Source organism: Haliotis rufescens, unplaced genomic scaffold (assembly GCF_023055435.1).
Source record: "Haliotis rufescens isolate VD_foot unplaced genomic scaffold, xgHalRufe1.0.p SCAF_11, whole genome shotgun sequence".
In the NCBI taxonomy this organism is placed as follows: domain Eukaryota; kingdom Metazoa; phylum Mollusca; class Gastropoda; order Lepetellida; family Haliotidae; genus Haliotis; species Haliotis rufescens.
The window spans coordinates 23,828,886-23,850,987 of NW_025963791.1; the positions used below are offsets into that span (position 1 = coordinate 23,828,886).

The 22,102-nt window shown below is 39.9% G+C and overlaps 1 protein-coding gene across 1 annotated transcript; it reads left to right on the forward strand.

Moving 5' to 3' along the window:
• Nucleotides 1–1,634: 1,634 nt before the first annotated feature.
• LOC124132836 (sodium-coupled monocarboxylate transporter 2-like) lies at nucleotides 1,635–20,759 on the forward strand. Its single transcript, XM_048392887.1, has 12 exons — nucleotides 1,635–2,073; nucleotides 4,262–4,327; nucleotides 4,910–4,961; nucleotides 5,308–5,375; nucleotides 7,218–7,372; nucleotides 7,478–7,618; nucleotides 8,679–8,811; nucleotides 10,758–10,846; nucleotides 12,497–12,612; nucleotides 19,013–19,080; nucleotides 19,908–19,994; nucleotides 20,676–20,759. The coding sequence occupies exons 1-12, from the start codon at nucleotides 1,708–1,710 to the stop codon at nucleotides 20,757–20,759; spliced, it is 1,425 nt and encodes a 474-aa protein (XP_048248844.1). The 5' UTR covers nucleotides 1,635–1,707.
• Nucleotides 20,760–22,102: the final 1,343 nt, after the last annotated feature.

Here is a 22,102-nt window from a genome sequence, read left to right on the forward strand (position 1 = left end):
CGTTATGCCTTGTGATCAGTTTCAGGCAAGTAAAAAGCTGTCTAGTGAAACAGTGCATGTCATCGAACCGCAGTGGTCAGGGATATTTTCTTTCTGGTCCTATGTAGTCTGATGTTGATTATAGAGTAAAATCCATCTGGCCAGAAGGGGTACACTGGCCGCTGGAGATGATGACCGATAGTTACATCCAACTCTAAGTCTCCCATTCGATGTCGCTAAGTGTACAGGCCGCGGTATAATAACCAACTGATTTTGTATAGGGCATCGATACTTGGGGTTGACTGCCTAACCGTTGGTTATTGTTGCCATAAAGGTTATCTAAGTGCAGCTAGCTCCATGACACTATTCACGGCGTAATTTGGAACTTAGGGGCAACAACGAAGTAAACCGAATCATGGAAATTGCCTTCATTTGGTATGACTCTCTTATGCTTGACGTTAGGGTAAAATTGCAGATTCCAAGGAACATAAAACAAGTATTGTGAGAGAATAGAATCAGAGTATAATATTTCGAACCGAACGCGTTCAGTTAGAATCTGTGATTCAGTTTCAGTACGCGTACGAGTTTGGTGAAACCTTACACCAGGTACGACAGTGAAGGTGAATCGTACACACTGTCGTAGGATTCTGGCACTCCTAGTCAACGCAATTTCTAAATAAGGCAAGGCTATAATACCAATGTATTATTACGTCGTACAAATATCGCAAAGAGTCAACAGGTCTGATCTGACATTCTACATCAACAGTGGGAATAAAGGGATGTAAGACTGAAAGAAAAATGTATGTACTTCATCAATATTGATTCCGATAGAAGTAATTGGTGGATTATATTATGGGAGATTTTTATGATGTTACTGACATTTACCATCTTTTGTTCGCATTTTCAAATGTTTTGGGGTGTAATTTTAAATCTATTATATTTTGATGTTATTGACAGTTCATGAGGTGCTTTTTCCTCGAATATTGGAATTAATTGTTTTGAAGGTGTGTTTTTTTTATATCTATGGTATTTCTGGTATTGGGAACACATGTGACACAGCTCGAAACTCCTGTGAGGAGAATATGTATGTAGGTTTTGCGAGTTACTGTATCGGTGTTTACTTCGAGCGCACCTTTTGAGTGGTACTATTCCTGAAGTGTATTTACTTTGTGCGTAGGTTTACCGTGGAATGGTAAGTATGTTCGATTTGTGCACAGGTTGTGAGTGGCAAGGAACTGAAGTGTGTTCACTTTGTGCGTAGGTTAAACTTTCCTCAGAGGTTTTAAAGGAGCATGGACGTCATAACTGTAAATGCCATTCGGAACAGGATAATGTGTAGTTTCTAATCGGAATCGGAATAATTGTTGGGTGATATCTCACAAAGTTTCTCAACAAATATCCATGTTTGAAATTGCATACAGCTTTGTGCATTGATCCCACATTCATGTTCTTTAATAGTCATGTGATATACATGTGTAGTAGAAAACCAAAGGCTCTCCCACTTCCACTGAAATGTGCACCTTCACCTCAAAGAGAACGGTGACCTTCTTCGACTGTGTACTCATAGAAATATATCTCCTATTCACAAGAACTCATCGTGACCGGGAAAGACTCACAAAGGTAGAGTCCACAACCGACTGTACTATACGGGAGAGGGTGAGCGTAAACTGTTTCTCCGTGCGTATTTTGTCACTCCAGGACCAGCGTGGACAACACTGACCTTCCATCATGTCTGAGGACTACAGCATCAACACTGGACAGAAGAAGACATTTGCTATCCTCGACTATGTTCTTTTGAGTCTCACCTTGGGAGTATCGGCTGGAATCGGACTTTTCTATGCCATCAAAGATAAAAACAAAGTTAATTCTAAAAATTACCTTTTGGGCGGTAAAGATATGTACGTGTTTCCCGTGGCGATGTCGATGCTGGTGACATTTCTCTCTGCATTGACGTTGCTGGGGACGCCGGCTGAGATGTACAACTTCACGACGATGTTTTGGTGGTCATGCCTTGCATTTGTTTTTGCAATGGTCATTGCCTCAGTTGTATTCATTCCATTCTTCTATAATCTGAATGTGACAAGTGTATTTCAGGTGAGTTAACTGTCCAATAATTAATTGAACATACGACATAATGGTAGTACAGATAGAGGTTATTTATTGTTTATATTAGATTAAAGAGAAATTAGTTTTGTTTCCACCAAGCATGCATCATAGCGTGGGCCCAGACTGAATTAAGCCTCTTTTAAATTCACAAAAGGAGAGCACGACGTCTATATAAAGTCATCATTATCTTACATATTTTGTGTTATCAACAAGCAACATTCCTGATGCAAATTCAAGTTGCCACAGAGTATATTTTGTTCGTGTTGTTTTCCAAGTTGAAACGCGAAGGATAACCAAGACATCGGTGTGCACAAACAAAATTGTGAAATCAGCACATACACTAATATTGAATAATTAACAGTTTATATTGAAACACATATTATGTTTTATTAGATACAACGTATTAATGAGAATATGGGAATTATCATAAGAAGGCTGTTGTTCCCTTTTTTTCATACCAAGAGTCTGCAATGCATTTAAAAGTTGCTTTCGTGTCACAACATTCACTCAAGTTTTTCTCAATCGCCTTTAAACATAATTCCCATTGGTCAGTTCGACCCCGCTTATATTAAAAAAATAATTTCGAGATTTCGTTGGAATGTGAGATATTCAGGTTTCACCGAAGTGGTAAACGTCTGAGACCTGCATCACTTCGGGCTTTCCTCCCACACTAAGCTAACACGCCGCATTATAACTGTAATAATGTTACAAGCGGCGTTAAACACCCACTCACCCACTCTTCCACTCCAGAATTAAAAAGGAACGTGTTGCACTATACAATCATTAAAAAGGCATTAAATGGGTCAAATATGTGGCAGCAATAATATATAACAAAGTAAATGTACTCGGTATAGGTACAACCAGCCTTCTGGGAACTAGTACCTCGCAAAGTATCACGAATCAAGGAGTTGGTCCCGGAAGTGAATCGATTTGCTTGTTTGTGTGCTGTTTACCACCGGACTCAGCAATAGTCCATCTATATGACGGCGGTCTGTAAATAATCGAGTCTTGACCAGACAATCCAGCATCGACACGCAATTGGAATACGACAAGCATAGTCGCCTGTTACGACCTATTCTACCCCGGATCTTCACGGGCTACTGCAAACAGGTCACATATGCTTGTCGTAAGAGGCAACTTTGTTCATGCATGTCATCGTGTCATAAAATTGCGTAGATCGATGCTCGTGATGTCAATCACTCGACTGTCTGCTCCAGTTTCGATTATTTACAGACCGCCAACAAACCAACGAATGTATCAAAATAATCTATAAACAAACCAATCCATAAAAAAATACGTGACCATTTACCTTAACATAAATTCAAAAGTACACATTACGACTCTGTCCTGATGTAGGGTACTTCATTGATGTCCATTACAGTAAGGTAGGTTGATCTCATTTTATGCGCACAGTAAGGTATGTTGATCTCATTTTATACATACAGTAAGGTAGGTTGGTCTCATTTTATAAGTACAGTAAGGTACGTTGATCTCATTTTATACGTACAGTATAAGATACTTTGATCACCTGTTATACTTACAGTAAGGTACGTTGATCTCCTGTTAAACGTACAGTAAGGTACGTTGATCTCCTGTTATACGTACAGTAAGGTACTTTGATCTCCTGTTATACTTACAGTAAGGTACTTTGATCTCCTGTTATACGTACAGTAAGGTACGTTGATCTCCTGTTATACGTACAGTAAGGTACTTTGATCTCCTGTTATACTTACAGTAAGGTACTTTGATCTCCTGTTATACTTACAGTAAGGTACGTTGATCTCCTGTTATACGTACAGTAAGGTATGTTGATTTCATTTGATACGTACAGTAAGGTACCTTGATCTCCTTTTATACGTACATTAAGGTACTTTGATCTCCTTTTATGCGCACAGTAAGATACTTTTGCGCTTACAGTGACGTAAATCGACTAACAGATCTCGGTACTTTAAAAAAAACACTTCTCCTCTTTGTATAACTAGTTGATGGTCTGATCATACATCTTCAGTTACAGTATCGTCACAGAACCATTGTACATGAACAACATAATTGAAATTTAAATATTAACAACACATACCCTACAGAAATATGTTGGTTCATGTCATAACACAAATACGCAAGAGAGTACACTCTGGTTTGGGAATCATAACGAATGATTTTTTTCTGTTCTCTTCAGTATCTAGAGCTGCGTTTCAGCAAGCCTGTCCGTGTTCTCGCCTCCCTGATCTACATTGTGCAAACTGTAAGTCCACAGTCCATTTAAGCCACACTACAACTAGGTTGGTTGGTTGGTTGGTTGTTTAACGCCGCACTCAGCAATAGTCCAGCTATATGACCGCGGTTTGTAAATAACCGAGTCTGGACCAGACAATCCAGTGGTTAATATCATGAGCATCGATCCACGATGATACATGTGATGGCACACATTTTACAGTGAAAATGCAGGTTACCACGTGAAAACTTTTCTTGATTACCCAGTGCAGCATATCTTCATTCTGTTGTGATGTATACCTGGACCTATTCGCCACCATACCTTCATTTCGGAAGTGACGTCACCAGCTCCAATATTTCACTATTAACTAAGCACAGAATTCCTCTACGATTTCTACGATTTAGATATATAAGACACTTGATAACGTGATGCTGCAAATGATTCTTATGTCTTCGACATAACATTTTACTTGGTTTATAGCACTGATCAGTGTTGGAATATATAATAATATATGATATATAAATGTCGTATGGAGTATACACTGTTTAAATCTTTCCGTTTCCTTCCTACTGGATTCAGTGCAATATTGTTTCAATGTGACTGCATTTACAGAGTGCGTATATGTCGTTCGTCCTCTACGCCCCATCACTGGCTCTAAATGCAGGTATGTTTTTCCTTTTGACTGCGAAAGGTCTCGTAAAGTCGTTTAAGGTTAAAATAAGAAATAACCGAACCAAATTAATTAAAAATAAAACTCAATTAATAACGTGGTTAAAAGAGAGCTTCGTTTCGTAAATTACTGAATCTATTGATGGTTGTTGAAAGTAAGAGCATTCACAAAATTAAATAAACCAATTGAAACACTTCATTACTGAACAACATTCGCTATTAATATACGAACTAATTACCCATGCTTGTTCCCGTGCCATGTGGATTAATTTAATCATACATTGCAGCGTGAGTTGACCCGTTCGAACATATGTGTTGACGCTGTGTTGATTTTCTTTAAGTGACTGGACTGGATCTATGGGGATCAGTGGTGGCTGTTGGAATCATTGTGACGCTATATACAGCTCTGGTAACTCATGTTTTGTTTGCGTTGTTAACATAGTGACAGCCCTATAATATAGTGATGCATGAGATGTAATTTGTCTGCCTATTCACATTGACCAGCATGTATGCATGGCCCTATAGGATATACTATCAGAACCATTACAATTCATCGTGAATGAGTGACTTTGGTCTTTCAGTTTTATCACATCATGTCAGCTTAAAGTTGGAGTTATGATCTTGGAGATGGACGCTTTAGCTCACCTAGCCGGAAGGACAATGTAAGCTTTTGTCGGCACAAGACGTCCATCGTCATCGTCCACAACCAGTCTTCTCCGAAACTGCTTGATGGCTTCAGCTGAAATTGTGTGTGGATGTTTGTTACTGTAAGGGGCTTTGTTCAAGTCATCAACATTGGAAATTAAATTTGGACGCCAGATAGCCATCTTTAATTTGGAAAACTAGATTAAAAAATCTTCTCCAAGAGTTAGTGAGTGAGTGAGTGCGTATGGTCTTTATGCCGTTTTTAGCAATATTCCAGCAATATCACGGCGGGGGACACCAGAAATGGGCTTCACACATTGTACCCATGTCGGGAATCGAACCCGGGTCTTCGGCGTGACGAGCTAACGCTTTAACCACTAGGCTACCCGACCGCCCTCTTCTCCAAGCGCCAGAGATCTGAAATTTGGTGGGTGAAATGGGCATCATATGCAGTTCCAAGTTTGTTATAGACATCTTGATCGGAAAAAAAAAAATTTCATTCCATTTGTAAGTAAGGATAAGATTTATGGATGAACAACTTCTTTATTACAATTAAGAGAGACGTTTTGGTGTAGGTTCCAACACCGTTATCGAACAAGTGATATACAGAGTATGGTTGACAAGTATATATACAGGTAGGAGGCAATGTTTACCCAGTAGAGTAGATAGCAGATGTACTTATACTGGATTGGAGAAGCCTATTTGTTCACAAAAGGGGGCAGTTAAGACATTACCGGCGAAGTCAGTAACATAAACAAAAGTGTAAAGACAGTAATATAGACAACAGGATGTAATAAAGAAGTTGTTCATCCATAAATCTTATCCTTACTTAGTACTCCAAATTCTAAATGCCTATCAAAGAAGTTATTTCATTTGTAACAACAACATATTACCATTTATTGATATATGAAACACAATTTATTGTTTGATAATTATTTTATACCATTAGAACCATTACAATTCACCGTGAATGAGTGACTTTGATCTTTCAGTTATATCACATCATGTCACCTTAATGTGGGAGGAAGAGCGTCTGGTAGTTAGAGCGAAGGCCGTGGTTCGAGTCCCCTCATGGGTACAATGTGTGAAGACAAATCCCGGTATCCTGATACTGCGACGTAAGCCCTGACACAAGGCAGACATACCTCAGTATTACTTTCAAAGGAATGTCAAACCAAACCCACAGTGACTCTTTGTGTGATTAGGGCAATCGAGTAGCTTAGTGGTTAAAGCGTTCGCTGGTCACGCAAAAGACCTGGGTTCGATTCCCAACATGGGTACAATGTGTAAAGCTGACTTCTGGTATTGTTGTGGCATGTGTACAGCAACCAGGCCACAAATCAGGCGAAGTCAGGCACGTTGGTCGTGGAGAGAAGTTGGGTGGGCAGAATGTTTCCTGAGAGTTTCTAGGGCTTCTAGGTGCGCCTCAAACTGAAACACATGCTACACATGGTGGATTGATTTGGAACATTATCAATATGCACATAAATATTATATTAATCGGAAAGACCAATTTGTGTAGATTTATGGTACTGACAAAACGACATTCCTTAATGCCAGCTGCGGTTCTGTCACATCTACTTCATCATTCATCTCTGTGTTTCAGGGGGGAATGAAGGCTGTGTTGTGGACAGACACCTTCCAGGCTTTTGTCATATTAGCGGGGTTGTTGGCTGTTCTCATCCAGGGTTCCATCGTCATGGGTGGCTTCCAGAACGCCTGGGACATCGCCGGGAATAGATCAAGAATTTACTTCAATGAGTACGTATGGTTGATGGAACGACATCACTCTTCCCATGATCATAACCAGTTGTTTGGATAATTAAACCGAGCTCCTCCTCATCTCGTGTATTGTCTTTGTTGCAGCTTCAGCTTTGACCCCACTACCCGCCACTCTTTCTGGTCGGTTGTTGTGGGCGGGTCCTTTCTCTGGATATCACTGTATGGAGTTAACCAGGCTCAAGTCCAAAGAGCCTTGTCTTGTCCGTCTGTATTTAAAGCCAAGATGTGAGTATGATGTAATACTCAATGTACATGATGAAAGCGCGCGCGTGCGTGTGTGCGTGTGTGTGTGTGTGTGTGTGTCATATATATACCTGTATAAGTACAATTATATACATATAAGTACATGCTCAGATTATACCTATTATTATTGTTTATTATTTCCCAATTGAAATGGTGCCAAAATAGAAGGCACCCGTTTTTTTTAATAATTAAAAGCCCATTGTGGGATTCCGATTATATCATAAGTTTATTAAACAGTGACGACACCAGGTTTTCCTAAATGGTGAGCGTATCCTGTCCCATCACTGGCACAAAGGCAAGTCAATTGTTCACCTGATAAGAAACACACGGGAACATACTGTACAAATCAAAATAAGGAATTACCCTGAACATGGTTACTGATGTTTCAAATTAGGAAATGCCCTCCTCGTGGCTACCATAAAAGCTTTACTAAGACCATGAATGGAGTAATTCTGATGAAACAACTCTTAATCAGTAGGCGCATTTGATCAACTGTCGTATGGCGCGCTTTGGTATGTACGTAGAAAGAGCATGCTCGAGTGTACTTCAAAAGTTGTAAAATGTGGACACCAAATGCTGGAGCTGCTGGAATATTGCTCGACACAAAGGGAAAATCTGGTGGATATTTGTTTGTCACTCTGAACTTCATTTACGAGATATCAAGCAAAGATAACACCCACGTTATGACCATGAATCCATTGAATAAATACGTTAAAATGTGTAAAGTTAAAGGCTTGAAAATAATACATGTATTATTCAACATTGACGAGTCAGTTAAACTTAAAATATCTGCATGAATATGATGTTAAAAGCGATGAACTGTGCTTCAGAATGCAATGTAAACAATTTATTAGATCGACTTGTGGGTGTATGTAAAATCAACAAGACCCTTTTTAAAATCATAGAAAATATCTGCTAATAGCTGAGATCTAATATAATCCCCTCCAAAATGCAATAACAAAGTGATCTGTGGATATGTGCAATATGTCTCTTTAAATGTAAATTATCGATTAGTGATCGTAATGTTTCCTTGCTTTCTAAGGATATTATTTGTAAACCTGCCTGGCCTCATCCTCATAGTCAGCCTCTGCTGCATGATTGGCATCGTCATGTACGCCTTCTACGCCGACTGCCACCCCATCAAGTTCAACAACCTAATCAGCAAGTCAGATCAGGTAGGGCAAGTTTGGAGTTTAACAAATAGTACAATCAAACAAGAAGGAACATAACCTGAAACACCCTTACCCAGTCACACTGGTAAATGTCTTCCTTTAGCCTCTTCTGTAGCTCAGTGGTAATTTGTCAACACTTTATCTCCTCGCTCTGGTAATATGCCAGATCTTTATCTCGACACACTGGTAATATAATATGTCAGATCTTTATCTCGACACACTAGTAATTTAATATGCTAGCTCTTTATCTCGACACATTGGTAAATTATTATGACAGATCTTTATCTCGACACACTGGCAATTAAATATGCCAGATCCTTATCTCCACACACTGGTAATTTAATATGCTAGATCTTTATCTCAACACACTGGTAATTTAATATGCCAGATCTTTATCTCCACACGATGGTAATTTAATATGCCAGATCTTTATCTCCACACACTGGTAATTTAATATGTCAGATGTTTATCCCCACCCGCTGATAATTTAATATGCCAGATCTTTATCTCCACACGCTGGTGATTTAATATGCCAGATCTTTATCTCCACACGCTGGTAATTAAATATGCCAGATTCTTATCTCGACACACTGGTAATTTAATATGCCAGATCTTCATCTCCACACGATGGTTATTTAATATGCCAGATCTTTATCTCGACACACTGGTAATTTAATTTGCCAGACCTTTTCTCAACACACTGGTAATTTATTATGCCAGATCTTTATCTCCACACGATGGTAATTTTATATGCCAGATCTTTATCTCCACACGCTGGTAATTTAATATGCAAGATCTTTATCTCCACACGCTGGTAATTTAATATGCCAGATTCTTATCTCCACACACTGGTAATTTAATATGCCAGATCATTTTCTCAACACACTGGTAATTTAATATGTCAGATCTTCATCTCCACACTATGGTTATTTAATATGCCAGATCTTTATCTCAACACGCTGATAATTTAATGTACCAGATCTTTATCTCGACTAGCTGGTTACACTATATCTCTACAGACTAGCTTGTGATATGTCAAGCATGCATCTCCACACATCGGTAATATGTCAACTATTCATATCCACGCACTGGTAATATGTCAACTCTTAACCTCGACATACTAGTATTATATCCGATTTGTTTAATTCTATAAAATGGCTACCACCACGTTTCACTTTCATTGCCACAGCTCGGGGTTAACGACAGTCAGTTGTATTTAAAACCCACATATGTCACCAACCTCCACGTGCAAATGTCCTTATTCAGAAGCATGGGAAGGCAGTTAGAAGCTAGTTCAACAACATTGAAACATTCAATGATAACGCTGTTTGATATCTTATGCAAACGTCTCAACGACGCTCAATGTGCCACAATGCTCTTTTTGATAGTTTCAGTCACTTAGTGCGACGCAAATGAAACTGTTCATCAAATATCCATAATCCAGTTACAGTCATGTCAATGCTACAGACACATTTACATTTAGATGTGATTATGATTCAGAGTTGGACGTGAGTCGCAGGCATATTTCACTCGCTGGGTTATTCAGTTTGGCTGGTTATTCATATGATCAACACTATTTTGAACCAACGCTATACATCACGTTAGGGCAAAATAGATAGATTTATGAGAATGTACGCTCACGATAGAACACTTTCCTTAGAGATGTCATGTATTGAAATATATAAGGTCAACACGAGAGTATAATCGTTTATCTCATTTATCTGACTAAACTCATGCCATTGGGAGTAAAAGGCAGATTAGCGGTGAAAATAATAGGAATGGATCACTGAAAGTCAGTGGTGAGAAAGGCTGAGTGTATATTTATAACGCAAACACACAGTTATTATTTTTTAAATAAGCAGTGTCACATTAAATTACAAAATGTTTAAATCAAAATGATACATTTAACATAATACGTTCTGGCTTAATTGTATAATTTGTATATTCAGCTCCTGCCCTTATATGTAATGGACATCTTGGGCCATATTCCCGGAATACCTGGAGTGTTTGTGTCGTGCATCTTCAGCGGAAGTTTGAGGTGATTCATTGTATTCCGACTTTTCATAATTCATAATTAATGTCACTGTTGCATGTACAGGCTAGACCGAAGTATTCACGGGATATAATGATTTAAATTTTTTTAGGCAGCTCAGATGATATTTAATTTATCAATTTTTTTATGATTATATATATATATCTATTTATTTATTTATTATTATTTTTAAATTATTTTTTATATTATTATTATAATTATTTCACCATGGATACACTTGCATTTTAATGTGTCTCATAACCCTAATAAGGCTGGATGTACAAGCTTTTGTATTGAACACATATTATGTTAAAAGTTTTTACCATGACGGCTTGTGCTTGTGACACAGAAATAAACATTTCTCTCTTTAATCACGGGTGGTCCAATCACTGTGGTGCGTCCCTCAGGCCTGCCAGAAACTTATGATCATGGAATCACAGATTCGCACAAGTTAAGTTAGCACATGAAAATAGACAAACTTGACTCCGCACTGTCATCAAGTATCTCCAACTGAAATTGCTCTAGCAGACCTCCATGTGGTCATAATTTCAACTTCAGAGAATGATGTTGAGGAGTGGGTAGCGGTGTTCAAGAGGGAAGAAAGTGATTAAATCAGCAACCAATTCCATCCATCATAGTTAGGTTCAGAACGTTTCAGCCACCCTTCCTACATGATAGGATTGCACTATCAGGAGAAATATCGCGATCGTCAGTTGGGCCAACTGCATGTGCCTTGCCTCTGCACATAGGGCACCTCTCGGCTGACACAAAGCACCCTAATGTTAACTCTAAGAAAAATCAAAGTCAGGCTGTCAAAACTACTGCACACATTCACACTGTCGTGCTTCAGTGGCCAACTCGTCATCCTATAACTTCACTTACTTGGAGCTGAGCCGCACATGACCCTATGCCTCTAGCCAGGATCACATTTGTATGTATTGAGGGGACGAGAAGGTGAGGAGAGGTGAATTTGGGTTTAACGTCGCGTCCAGGATTATTGCACTTATATAGCGACGTGCATGCACGTGCGTGTGTGTGTGTGTGTGTGTGTGTGTGTGTGTGTGTGTGTGTGTGTGGCTGCTTGTACTTGTCCAGACTGATGCCGATTTATAGTGCACGCTCACTGAGATACCATGCCGCAGTTTAACATGAATATCCCACTCAGACACAGTATACTGACTCCGAGCCAACCAGTGCTTGTTTTAGCCCCTCAATGCCGAGCGCCAGACAGGGTAACAACAAGTACCATCTTTTAACGTCTTTCGAACCCCTGACCTTCCGCTCTCCGGGCGGACGCTCTACCACTAGACCACGGAGGCGGTCGGGAAGAGAAGGTGGAGTAGGAGCAAATTGTGTAGATTGATGACTTGTATTGTCGTTTGTAACTAAGAACTGATGACTGTTGTTTACCATCGAGTGCATTATATTCAAAAATAGCATCTTCTTGTTTATGTTGTATTTCTAGAGAACGCCACACACGTGATCAATGATATTCTCTCAATGAGTGAGTAGTGACACATCGGCATAATGTCAATCTAACAATGGACAAGATTAATCAGATGTGATTTGAAACTTCAATATACATGTACACAATTGTCCTCGTTCAATCATTACATTACTTCATGTGCCATCATTTCTTCCTCTTTCCCTCCTCAGCACCATATCCTCCTCCATGAACGCTCTGGGCGCCATCATTCCCTGCGACCTCATCAAGCCATACTGCTGCCCCAACCTTTCTGATAGGTCCATGACCATTCTTTCGAAGGTCATAGGTAAGTAGACACCAACACATTTCTTTGGAACCGGAACAAGTAGTCTAACACTGAAATTCATATATTGGCTTGTTTGACGTACGCTCTAAGGCCATGCAATCATCATCATCATCATCATCATCATGATGTAATTTACGGGCAAGTAGAATCAACATAGCAACTTTCCAGATTTTAATACTTTTGGGGAAACTTAATCACAAATGCTTGACAAAAATTCAATTTAAAAAAAATAACCGAAAATAGGCGAAATTGCCCCCCAAACGAAAAATTCCTTCGCTGAGGGGATTCCCTAACTGGTGTTAAAACGGGTGCCGTTTTTTTACGCGCTGCGCAATTTCAACGATCATAATGATCGGGCCGACGCCTAGTTTGCCTGCTTCTTCCTCGGAATGTTTTAATGTATTACGTCTTTTTTCTGTCTGCTCATCCATTTGAGTACCGTGTCCATAACTTATGTCACCTTAGTAACAGCACTGAAGATGCCTTCAGTTGCTTAATCAGCGGATTAATCCCTGACAGCCATTTATTATGTTGAACGGGGCCGGGGGTAGCTGGTGTTTCATTACCCAAACGGGATGTTAGTAATAAAACGCTAACAAATGTTATATTTGTGATTTGGGACAAAACTCTCGTTAATTGTTATTTTCATTATTTCCATTGTCAAGATCAAGGGTCGTGCGAACAGGAAGTGCGAACAGGGTCAATTGTGAACTGACAAGAGAGTAACGTCACATCAAACATTATGGCGTCATGACGTCCGAACTTGTATGTTTTTTATAAGACGGTGACTGGCCAGATGTATATTTTAACCAATGATGATTTATCCTGATCCCAGTTTGTATTCAGACCGCCTCCGTGGTCTAGTGGTAGAGCGTCCACCCGGAGAGCGGAAGGTCCGGGGTTCGATCCCCGGCCGCGTCATACCAAATGGCGTTCAAAGATTATACTTGTTGTTACCCTGTCTGCGGCATGGTATCTCATTGGGCTAGCACTAAACAAATCGTTATCAGTCCGGACTAGTACAGGCAGCCACACAAACACACACACATACATACACGTCGCTATATAAGCGCAATAATCTTGAACGCGACGTTAAAGACCATTTCACCTCACCTCACCAGTTCGTATTCATTTTAACTGCATGAGCAGCGTTTTCTTTCAATGATAGTCACACCAGTGCATACTCTTCGCCCAACTAGCTGAATCTCGGCGTTCTAAAGGTTACCTCTGCGAGTCCGGAGACGCTAATGTGTTTTAAAGCCGTTATCATTATGCTCATAATCTGCCTTTGCTTCAATATACGTTCTAAACGGTTTTCGAACCCGTGGCCAGAGGTCATTCACCGTGACCCAGTCTCGTAAATCACAATCAGTGCTTAGAAATCTCCGCATGAAGTGTCCGGACAAGCAGAGCATTCGGACACTTCGAGGGTGCTTATAATACGCCGGCCGACGGACGGGCAATGGACGGACGACCAAAGGACAACGCGTCCTTGAACCTGTGTTTCAGAGGGGCTATACCCATTCTATACAGAATCATAAGTATCGCTGACCTAGTCATCATCATTAGTGGCCAACGCGTTAGCACATCACACTAAGTCCCCACAAGATTACACTGTTGGAAATCGACTTCTGGTATTGGATTGATATGGTCGAAATAGTTCTAATGGCGGCGTAAAACAGTACTCAGTCACTGACTATCTTTTTTTCAAGCATATTCAGATTCGGCCGATACTATTATGCTTGCGCTTTAGTTGGTTGGTCTGTTTGCTGTTTAACTCCGCACTCAGCAATAGTCGCCTCCTACGACAAGCATAGTCGCCTTTTACGGCAATCATGGGCTACACATGTATGCAATTTGTATAAGATAACATGCACCAACAGAGCCACCGAAACTGACCAAGCGACCACGTTAGTTGCCTCTTACGACAAGCATGGGTTGCTGAAGACCGCCGTCATATAGCTGGAATATTGCAGAGTGCCTCGTTAAACAACAAACTAAGACACAAAGCATTGAAAAGGACGACAGAAAACTGTTCTCGTAGATGATCTCGATGCCACAAGTATGACCTATATTTAAGATTTGTTTGTTTGTTGTTTAACGCCGCACTCAGCAATATTCCAGCTATATGACGGCGGTCTGTTAATAATCGAGTGTAGACCAGACAATCCAGTGATTGACATCATGAGCATCGATCCACGCAATTGGGATACGATGACATGCATCAACCAAGTCAGCGAGTCTGACCACCCGATCCCGTTAGTCGCCTCTTATGACAAGCATAGTCGCAATTTACGTCAAGCATGGGTTCCTGAAGACCTATTCCTCCCCGGATCTTCACTTGTCCCTTGCAATTTATTAAAGTGCGCAAATTACAATATGGTTTATCATGTACAGTATCTAATATTTACTTATATCCCAGGCATATGTCGTTGCTCTACCGGATACTTCTGCATTTGACAACACAAGTCTTTGGGTCCACAACATTTATTCTGATATCATGCAGCTCCATCATTATCATGAATTTAGTCTCCAGTTAGAATCTCCTAGGCCTAGGTCGGTCAACCTCTATGCTGTCAACAGCTACCAGGGTCAACACTCGACTCACACAAAGCATTGTCCATTTTTTTCCAAATAGGCGAATCTCGATCAGAAAACCACGTGCCCCATTTGCGACACATGTATGGTCAGCCTGCGGTCTCTCGAACCTCATCCACAATGTCACGCTTCAGTGGCCAACCGGCCTTTGTCTAACTCTAATTACATGCAGCTGACCCATACATGACCCATACATGAACTCGCCATTGAAATTAACAATTTAAATTGTGTTGTCCAGTTAAATAATATATGGCTATAAACCCAGAAAAATAAACGATTGTTCATTTCCGAAATTCCCAAGATCAAACTTCAAATTCAACTGTGGTGATATCAACATAGACGTCACCGACTGCTACCAATACCTGCGAGTTCTTTTAACAGAACACCTCGACTACAGTTTAATGGCGAAAGCAGCAACAAAATCAGCTGGCAGAGCCTTGGGCCTTTTAATTAGCAAATTCAAGTTACATGGCGGATTGCCTTTTAAGGTGTTTACTAAACTTTATGATACAATGGTGTGGTCGATAGTTGTATACAGTGCTGCTCTGATGCCATATTTAAAGACTTCATACTCAGCTGGGAAAGAGATATTAGTAGAGACGTCTCAACCCGTGGTTCCGGAGGCAATAAACTCAAGTCGAATTATCAAACGGAACACTACCTGCAAGTCCCTTTGAAGATATCAGATGTTGGGTCGCGCCTATTCGAATAGAGACGGGTCATTACGAGGGTATGCCGAGCGATCAGAGATCTTGCTTCAACTGTGTCAATGAGATGCATGTCCTCCTGTTATGTCCAGTATACGAAGAAGAATGACGAGATACCCTAACCAAATGTCAACAAAACGCTAACTTTCAGTGTCTCAATATGCAAGAGAAGTTACACTATGTTTTAACTGACAAGGCCAAAACCTGCCAAAGTATCTTATTAAAGCGTCGTTGTATAAATAGTTTTATCCTTTTTATTGTGTATTTTAATGCTTGTTTACTGTTTATACATTGTCTTAACTATACGTATAAGTCTCTCACAAACTGCTGGGCGATTGGGCATGGTTTTATTTTTTATGTACTTCATACAATGTTCTATCAACTGTACCATGAGTGAGACTTACATAAACAACTCTGTCTGTCTATATGCTAAGTATTTTGATGTATGCTAATGATATCGCCCTTGTTGCACTAGACGAGCATTCATTAAAACGAATGTTAGATTGTGTGGCAAACTGGTGTTTACTTGTAAACATTTAGAAAACTAAGGTTGTTCATTACCGTCCATGTTCTGTTAAAAGATCCGACTTTACCTTTTTGATTGGTTGTGAAGAGGTAGAAACTGCTCATGCTTACAAATATTTGGGATTTGGTTACATGAAAATCTTGACTTGAATTTTACTGCTAAAGAAATTGGTAAATCTGCTAATAGGGCACTTGGTGTCTTGATTTGTAAATTTAAGTCAGTTGGTTGTTTGGCTTATCACGTTTATAAAACTCCAGCCTATCATATCCAATGGATCTGCAATTTGGGAGCCAAGGAATATAATTTACCTGTATTAATGCTATCCCGAACTGAACATGTAGATTCTTCTTAGCTGTCAGTAAAAGACCCCCAAATTGGCTGTCCGTGGTGTAATGGGCTCGATGTCAACAGTAACTAAACAAAGAATTGAGATTTACGCTTTTGGTGCAGATTGTATGCTTCATATTAGTCAAGAATAATAAGTGCCGTATGTAAATGGTCGGTTAACTTTCGTAAATCTTGGAATAATAATATTTACCCCTGCTCAATAGTTTGCAGTTACAAATTTCCGATTTGTATAATATCTCATGTTTAGATTTCAACCTTGCCATGCACTTAGATAGTTACGATTGGCTGAATGATCTCGGGAATGACAGAGGTCTAGACAAGGGAAACAAGTTGCGTACAAATAGACTGTTCAAAGACACCTTGACTGTTGAAACAAATGTTTCTGCTAATATGAGCAGATCTCAACGCAATGTAATAAGTTGAGCTGCGGCACTCTGTCATTAGAAATAGGTGAGGTGAAATGGGGTTTAACGTTGCGTCCAAGATTATTGCACTTATATAGCGACGTTCATGCACGTGTGTGTGTGGCTGCTTGTACTAGTCCGGACTGATGCCGTTTTATAGTGCTAGCACACTGAGATACCATGCCGCAGTTTAACATGGATACCCTACTCAGACACAGTATACTGACTCCGAGCCGACCAGTCCTTGTTTTAGCCCCTTAATGCCGAGCGCCAAACAGGGTAACAACAAGTACCATCTTTTAACGTCTTTTGGTATGACGCGGCCGGGTACACCTTCCGCTCTACGGGCGGACGCTCCACCACTAGACCACGGAGGCGGTCGCCATTAGAAATAGAATTCGATAGATTTACCCGCCCTAAAAAAACATTTCAGGACAGTATTTGTACACTGTAATATTAATGCCGTTGAAGATGAGATACATTTTCGTGCCGGGTGTAATCTCGTTTCAGATTTAAGGTATGATGTATGGCAATTAGCATCCAGCTGAAACTAAACAAATATGCAGATGTCCCCTGCCGACCTGACCGTATTCTTAATGCGGAATGATAAGCTTGTTACACCCCTAGCTGCCTAAGTACGGATAAAACAGATAGGTTTTGTTAAATCATTAATGTAAACATTTAGTGTTCTGATCACGGGATAACTATTACACCTTTATTTCTCATACAAGTACAGTGTATGATATTTCACACAGTGTGTGATGGTATATATAGTCTTAAAAAAGAAACGCAAAGCCAGATTTGTGTGAGGTAGGAAAATACATTTATACGAAGAACCGTACACGGTATTGAGCCAAAATGTTGTGGAGAGAACACATGGTGATTGTAGTCATCTCAGTTATCGGTACATAAGAAAAGTCCTAGGTGAAGGTCAGCTACCATCAATAACGCGTATGTCCCCCGTAGGAATCGATAGTGGACTGACATCTCCTGCGCATGGAAGAGTCGAGTATGCGAACCACATCCTGGGATTTGGGAGCCCACTCGGCCTGCAACGCAAAAACCAACTGCTGCAACGTCTGGGGTGTGGTTGGCGTCGGCGTAGCCGTCTGTCAAATTCATCCCAAATGTGCTCTATCGGGTTCAAAACCGGAGAATTTTCTTCTTGTTCATTACTCTGTCCAGTTCTTCTTCGTGACCCTTTCTTCTTCTTCTTTATGACGCTCTTTTTCTTCACGACTCTGCCCTGTTCTTCTTCATGACGCACTTCTTCTTCTTCATGACTCTCTTCTTCTTCATAACTCTCTTCTTTATGACTCTGTCTTCTTCTTCTTCATGACTCTCTTCTTCTTCTTCGTAACTCCTTTCTTCTTCATGACTGTCCTCTTTTTCTTCTTCTTCATGACACTCTTCTTCATGACTCTCGTCTTCTTCTTCATGACTCTCTTCTTCGTGACTCTCTTCTTCTTCATGACTCTCTTCTTCTTCATGACTGTCCTCGTTTTCTTCTTCATGACTCTCTTCTTCTTCATGACTCTCTTCTTCTTCATGACTGTCCTCGTTTTCTTCTTCATGACTCTCTTCTTCTTCATGACTCTCTTCTTCGTGACTCTCTTCTTCTTCTTCATGACTCTCGTCTTCTTCTTCTTCTTCTTTTTCATGACTCTGTCCTGTTGGAAATAAGTCAAGCTGCTGTTATCTCATAGATATATTTAACTTTATCAACTCAGGGAATATATAAAACATGTACAAAACTTCGTGATAAAACCTACATCCAGCCAAACTGCCTATGATAAATGTACATGTATTTTTTCTAGTTGTCATATTCGGGGGTGTTGCTATTGGCCTTGCAGTCCTCGTGTCTCAACTTGGGTCTGTGATGCAGGTATGTTCATTAATTGCATCTGCATGTCAACGGCATGCCGAATGATTCAGTGTAACGAAGGATTTGTTATAAACCATTTGCCTCTGCTTATTATGCCCAGAAAGATCCCGGAAGATTCAGGGGCAGAACAGATTCCCAGTACATCATTCTTGTCTTTAGAACTGATACCTTGTTTAACATCGTCGACATCAATGTTCTACCTTTGTCACAGTCTGAACCCGGCAAACCAGTGTCTTGTTTTGGAAATACCAAAGTGTTGCACTAACGTGGTTTAGGTTCCTGGAGAAAGGAAACATCACATATCGAAACATTTGTTTGTTTGTTGTTTAACGCCGCACAAGAAAATGGCTGCCGATCGATCACCCCATATGAACTGTAAGACGACAAGCATGGGTTGCTGAAGACCTATTCTTCCCCGGATCTTCACGGGTACAATATCGAAACATAGAAGATGAAACTACATATAGGACGCTGTTCGCGTACATTTACAGCTGTAACATTCATTTAAACCTATTACGTAAATTATACCTGTTAGTAAATAACAAGAATATGTCATCATTAGAATTGAATCATTCAGTAAGAAACAGTAAAATTATTTTATGAATATCATAATATGAAGCGTTAACTACGTTTAAGTGGTTTGGATGTTTTATTTGACTGCCGCAAATGGCTGTAAGATTGTTGATGTTGCGTGAGGCAATTATTACTAAGTCACTCAGGTCCAAACGGTTTGAAATCAATATAAGACAGTCACAAAATATTCTTTAAAACACAATAAGTTAAAAAAAAATAACAGTTTCACAAATTCAATACTTGTCTTTCGACAGGCCTCCTACAGTGTGTACAGCATCCTCAATGGACCGTTGTTTGGGTTGTTTGTTCTGGGCATGTTCTTTCCATGGGCAAACGCATGGGTAAGTATTCCCACCGACTGACACAATGTTGATGACCTGTACGTAAAGTGCAAGTCTAATGAGTATATACACCTTTGGAGATAAGGATTAATGAAAATATCGTATGCAAAACATCGAAAGCGGCGCGTAAGTAAGGCGTATTTGCACTTTTGTCCTGTCTATCAATTTCAAATGCTGAAACAAAAATGCAGCGGAGGCGGAGCCTTGTATGCAGAGCTAAATATATAGTCCAGGTTTCACTTGGAACAAATTGCATCAGAATTTATTTCACCACAATGCATTTCCGCAAGGTCCCAAGAACAACATACTTAAAGTCTCAAACAATCCTAGTTTGGGAAATATGTCAAATTTTGCAAATCCAAAATGGCCACCAATTGCCAATATATCTTCCGTATTTCAGATGAGGTTCTGTCTTTTGATGAAAAAAGTATGTTTTGTATTGCGACATGTTTCTAAAAAGATATTCACTATTACTGAACGTTTTCAACTATTGATAAATCTACAAAAAATCAAGATGGCCGCCAATTTCAAGATGGCTGACAAGTTTCCTTAATATGAGTTTAGACTGTGGAATCTTTTAACTCTAAACAGTGTGCTAGGACTTATATGCATAATTATTACTTGGCAGACTAACTCATTGAAGTATGGTTTACACTTTTAGATAAAAATCTCCGTGATCAGAGCCCGCTGGTGGCCAAACATTCCAAGATGGTCGCCAAGAGATTGCTGGACTTTTTGGGGGGGGTTGAGTCCCGTCCGGGATAAAAGTACGAGAATCTGTACTTTACTAAGAAAGTGTTATCCCAAATGTAACATTTTTAACATTTGACCACTTTCTAAATGGCATTGTGTATTCATAGCTTTCGGCCATGGGAGCCGTGCTAATTTACACTTTTCCTAGGGGTACACAAAGTACGTGATCTAGACTACCAGTTGTCGGACTTTCATTTTTGTGGAAGCCTCAGTGGCTGAGTGAGTTAGATCGCTGACTTTGTGTGCTGGTGATTAGGTGCCTCACTCTGGCAGTGTCGGTTCGAATCCCGGACGGGACTCAACCCCTAAAAAAAGTACGAGAATCTCGTAGTGCCGTTTTCAAAACGTTGTTGCCGTCATGCTAGAATGGAGATAAACCTACTGTGTTTTGAAATTTGATGTAGTTCGAATGTAGAGTAGATACCTCTTTATTATAATTTGGAACCTCGCGCTAAAGCTTTTCCTCGGCCATCGTTTTCTAAATTATGGTGGGCACAAAATGATGTTAGAAATATCTATTACTATTTTGCATGGATACTTTCACTTGAACGTGCAGTGTTATCAACACGGTTCAAACTGGCTCTTTTCATCATATAGCCAAAGGCGTTGTGATACCGCTGCCTCTTGACAGGACCAAACACATACAAAATATAAACAAGATCTTCTTCAAAGCAGCAAACAGTTCACGTCGTTAAGACATTCATTTTTTCACATGGAGAATAGTACACAATTCCTATTCAATAATGATTTTGTAATAAAATTGTCGGTAAAATCGCTTTATTTTTTATATTAGTTTGTGAGGTGTGACATATAACGTTCTTTGTAAAGACTATGTTATCAAAAGTTCGTGAAGAAAGTATTAAGTATATGTATTTGTATAAAAACGCTTGGGCAAATACAAAAGTGGTTGGTTCATACATTGTAGGGAGCTTTAGTGGGCGCTCTGACCTCCTTGGCCTTCATGTGCTGGATCGGATTTGGTGCATTCGCCAACAAGGTTTCCACTGCCAAACCTTCCCCTGTCTTCACTCACGGCTGCAACTGGTCCGTCACAACGACATCGATTACTACCACTACAACACTAGGGACTACAACCACACCTTTTACGGGCTCAACCGAGATGACAACGGTTGAAGCGTCAAGGTATACAAAGTAGAATAGGTTTGTATCGTTATTTCTCTTTCTCTGATGAGAATGTAGGAATCGGGTGATCTGAGGCTCCGCCTTTCGTTTAGCTGTACCCGGATTCGCTAGTCATATGTTTGAGAAATAGTGATCCACATATATAACTGTAAACTGTCTCAAACGGTAAATTTAATTATTCACCCCAACACCCAAACTTGCTCACTCATGTG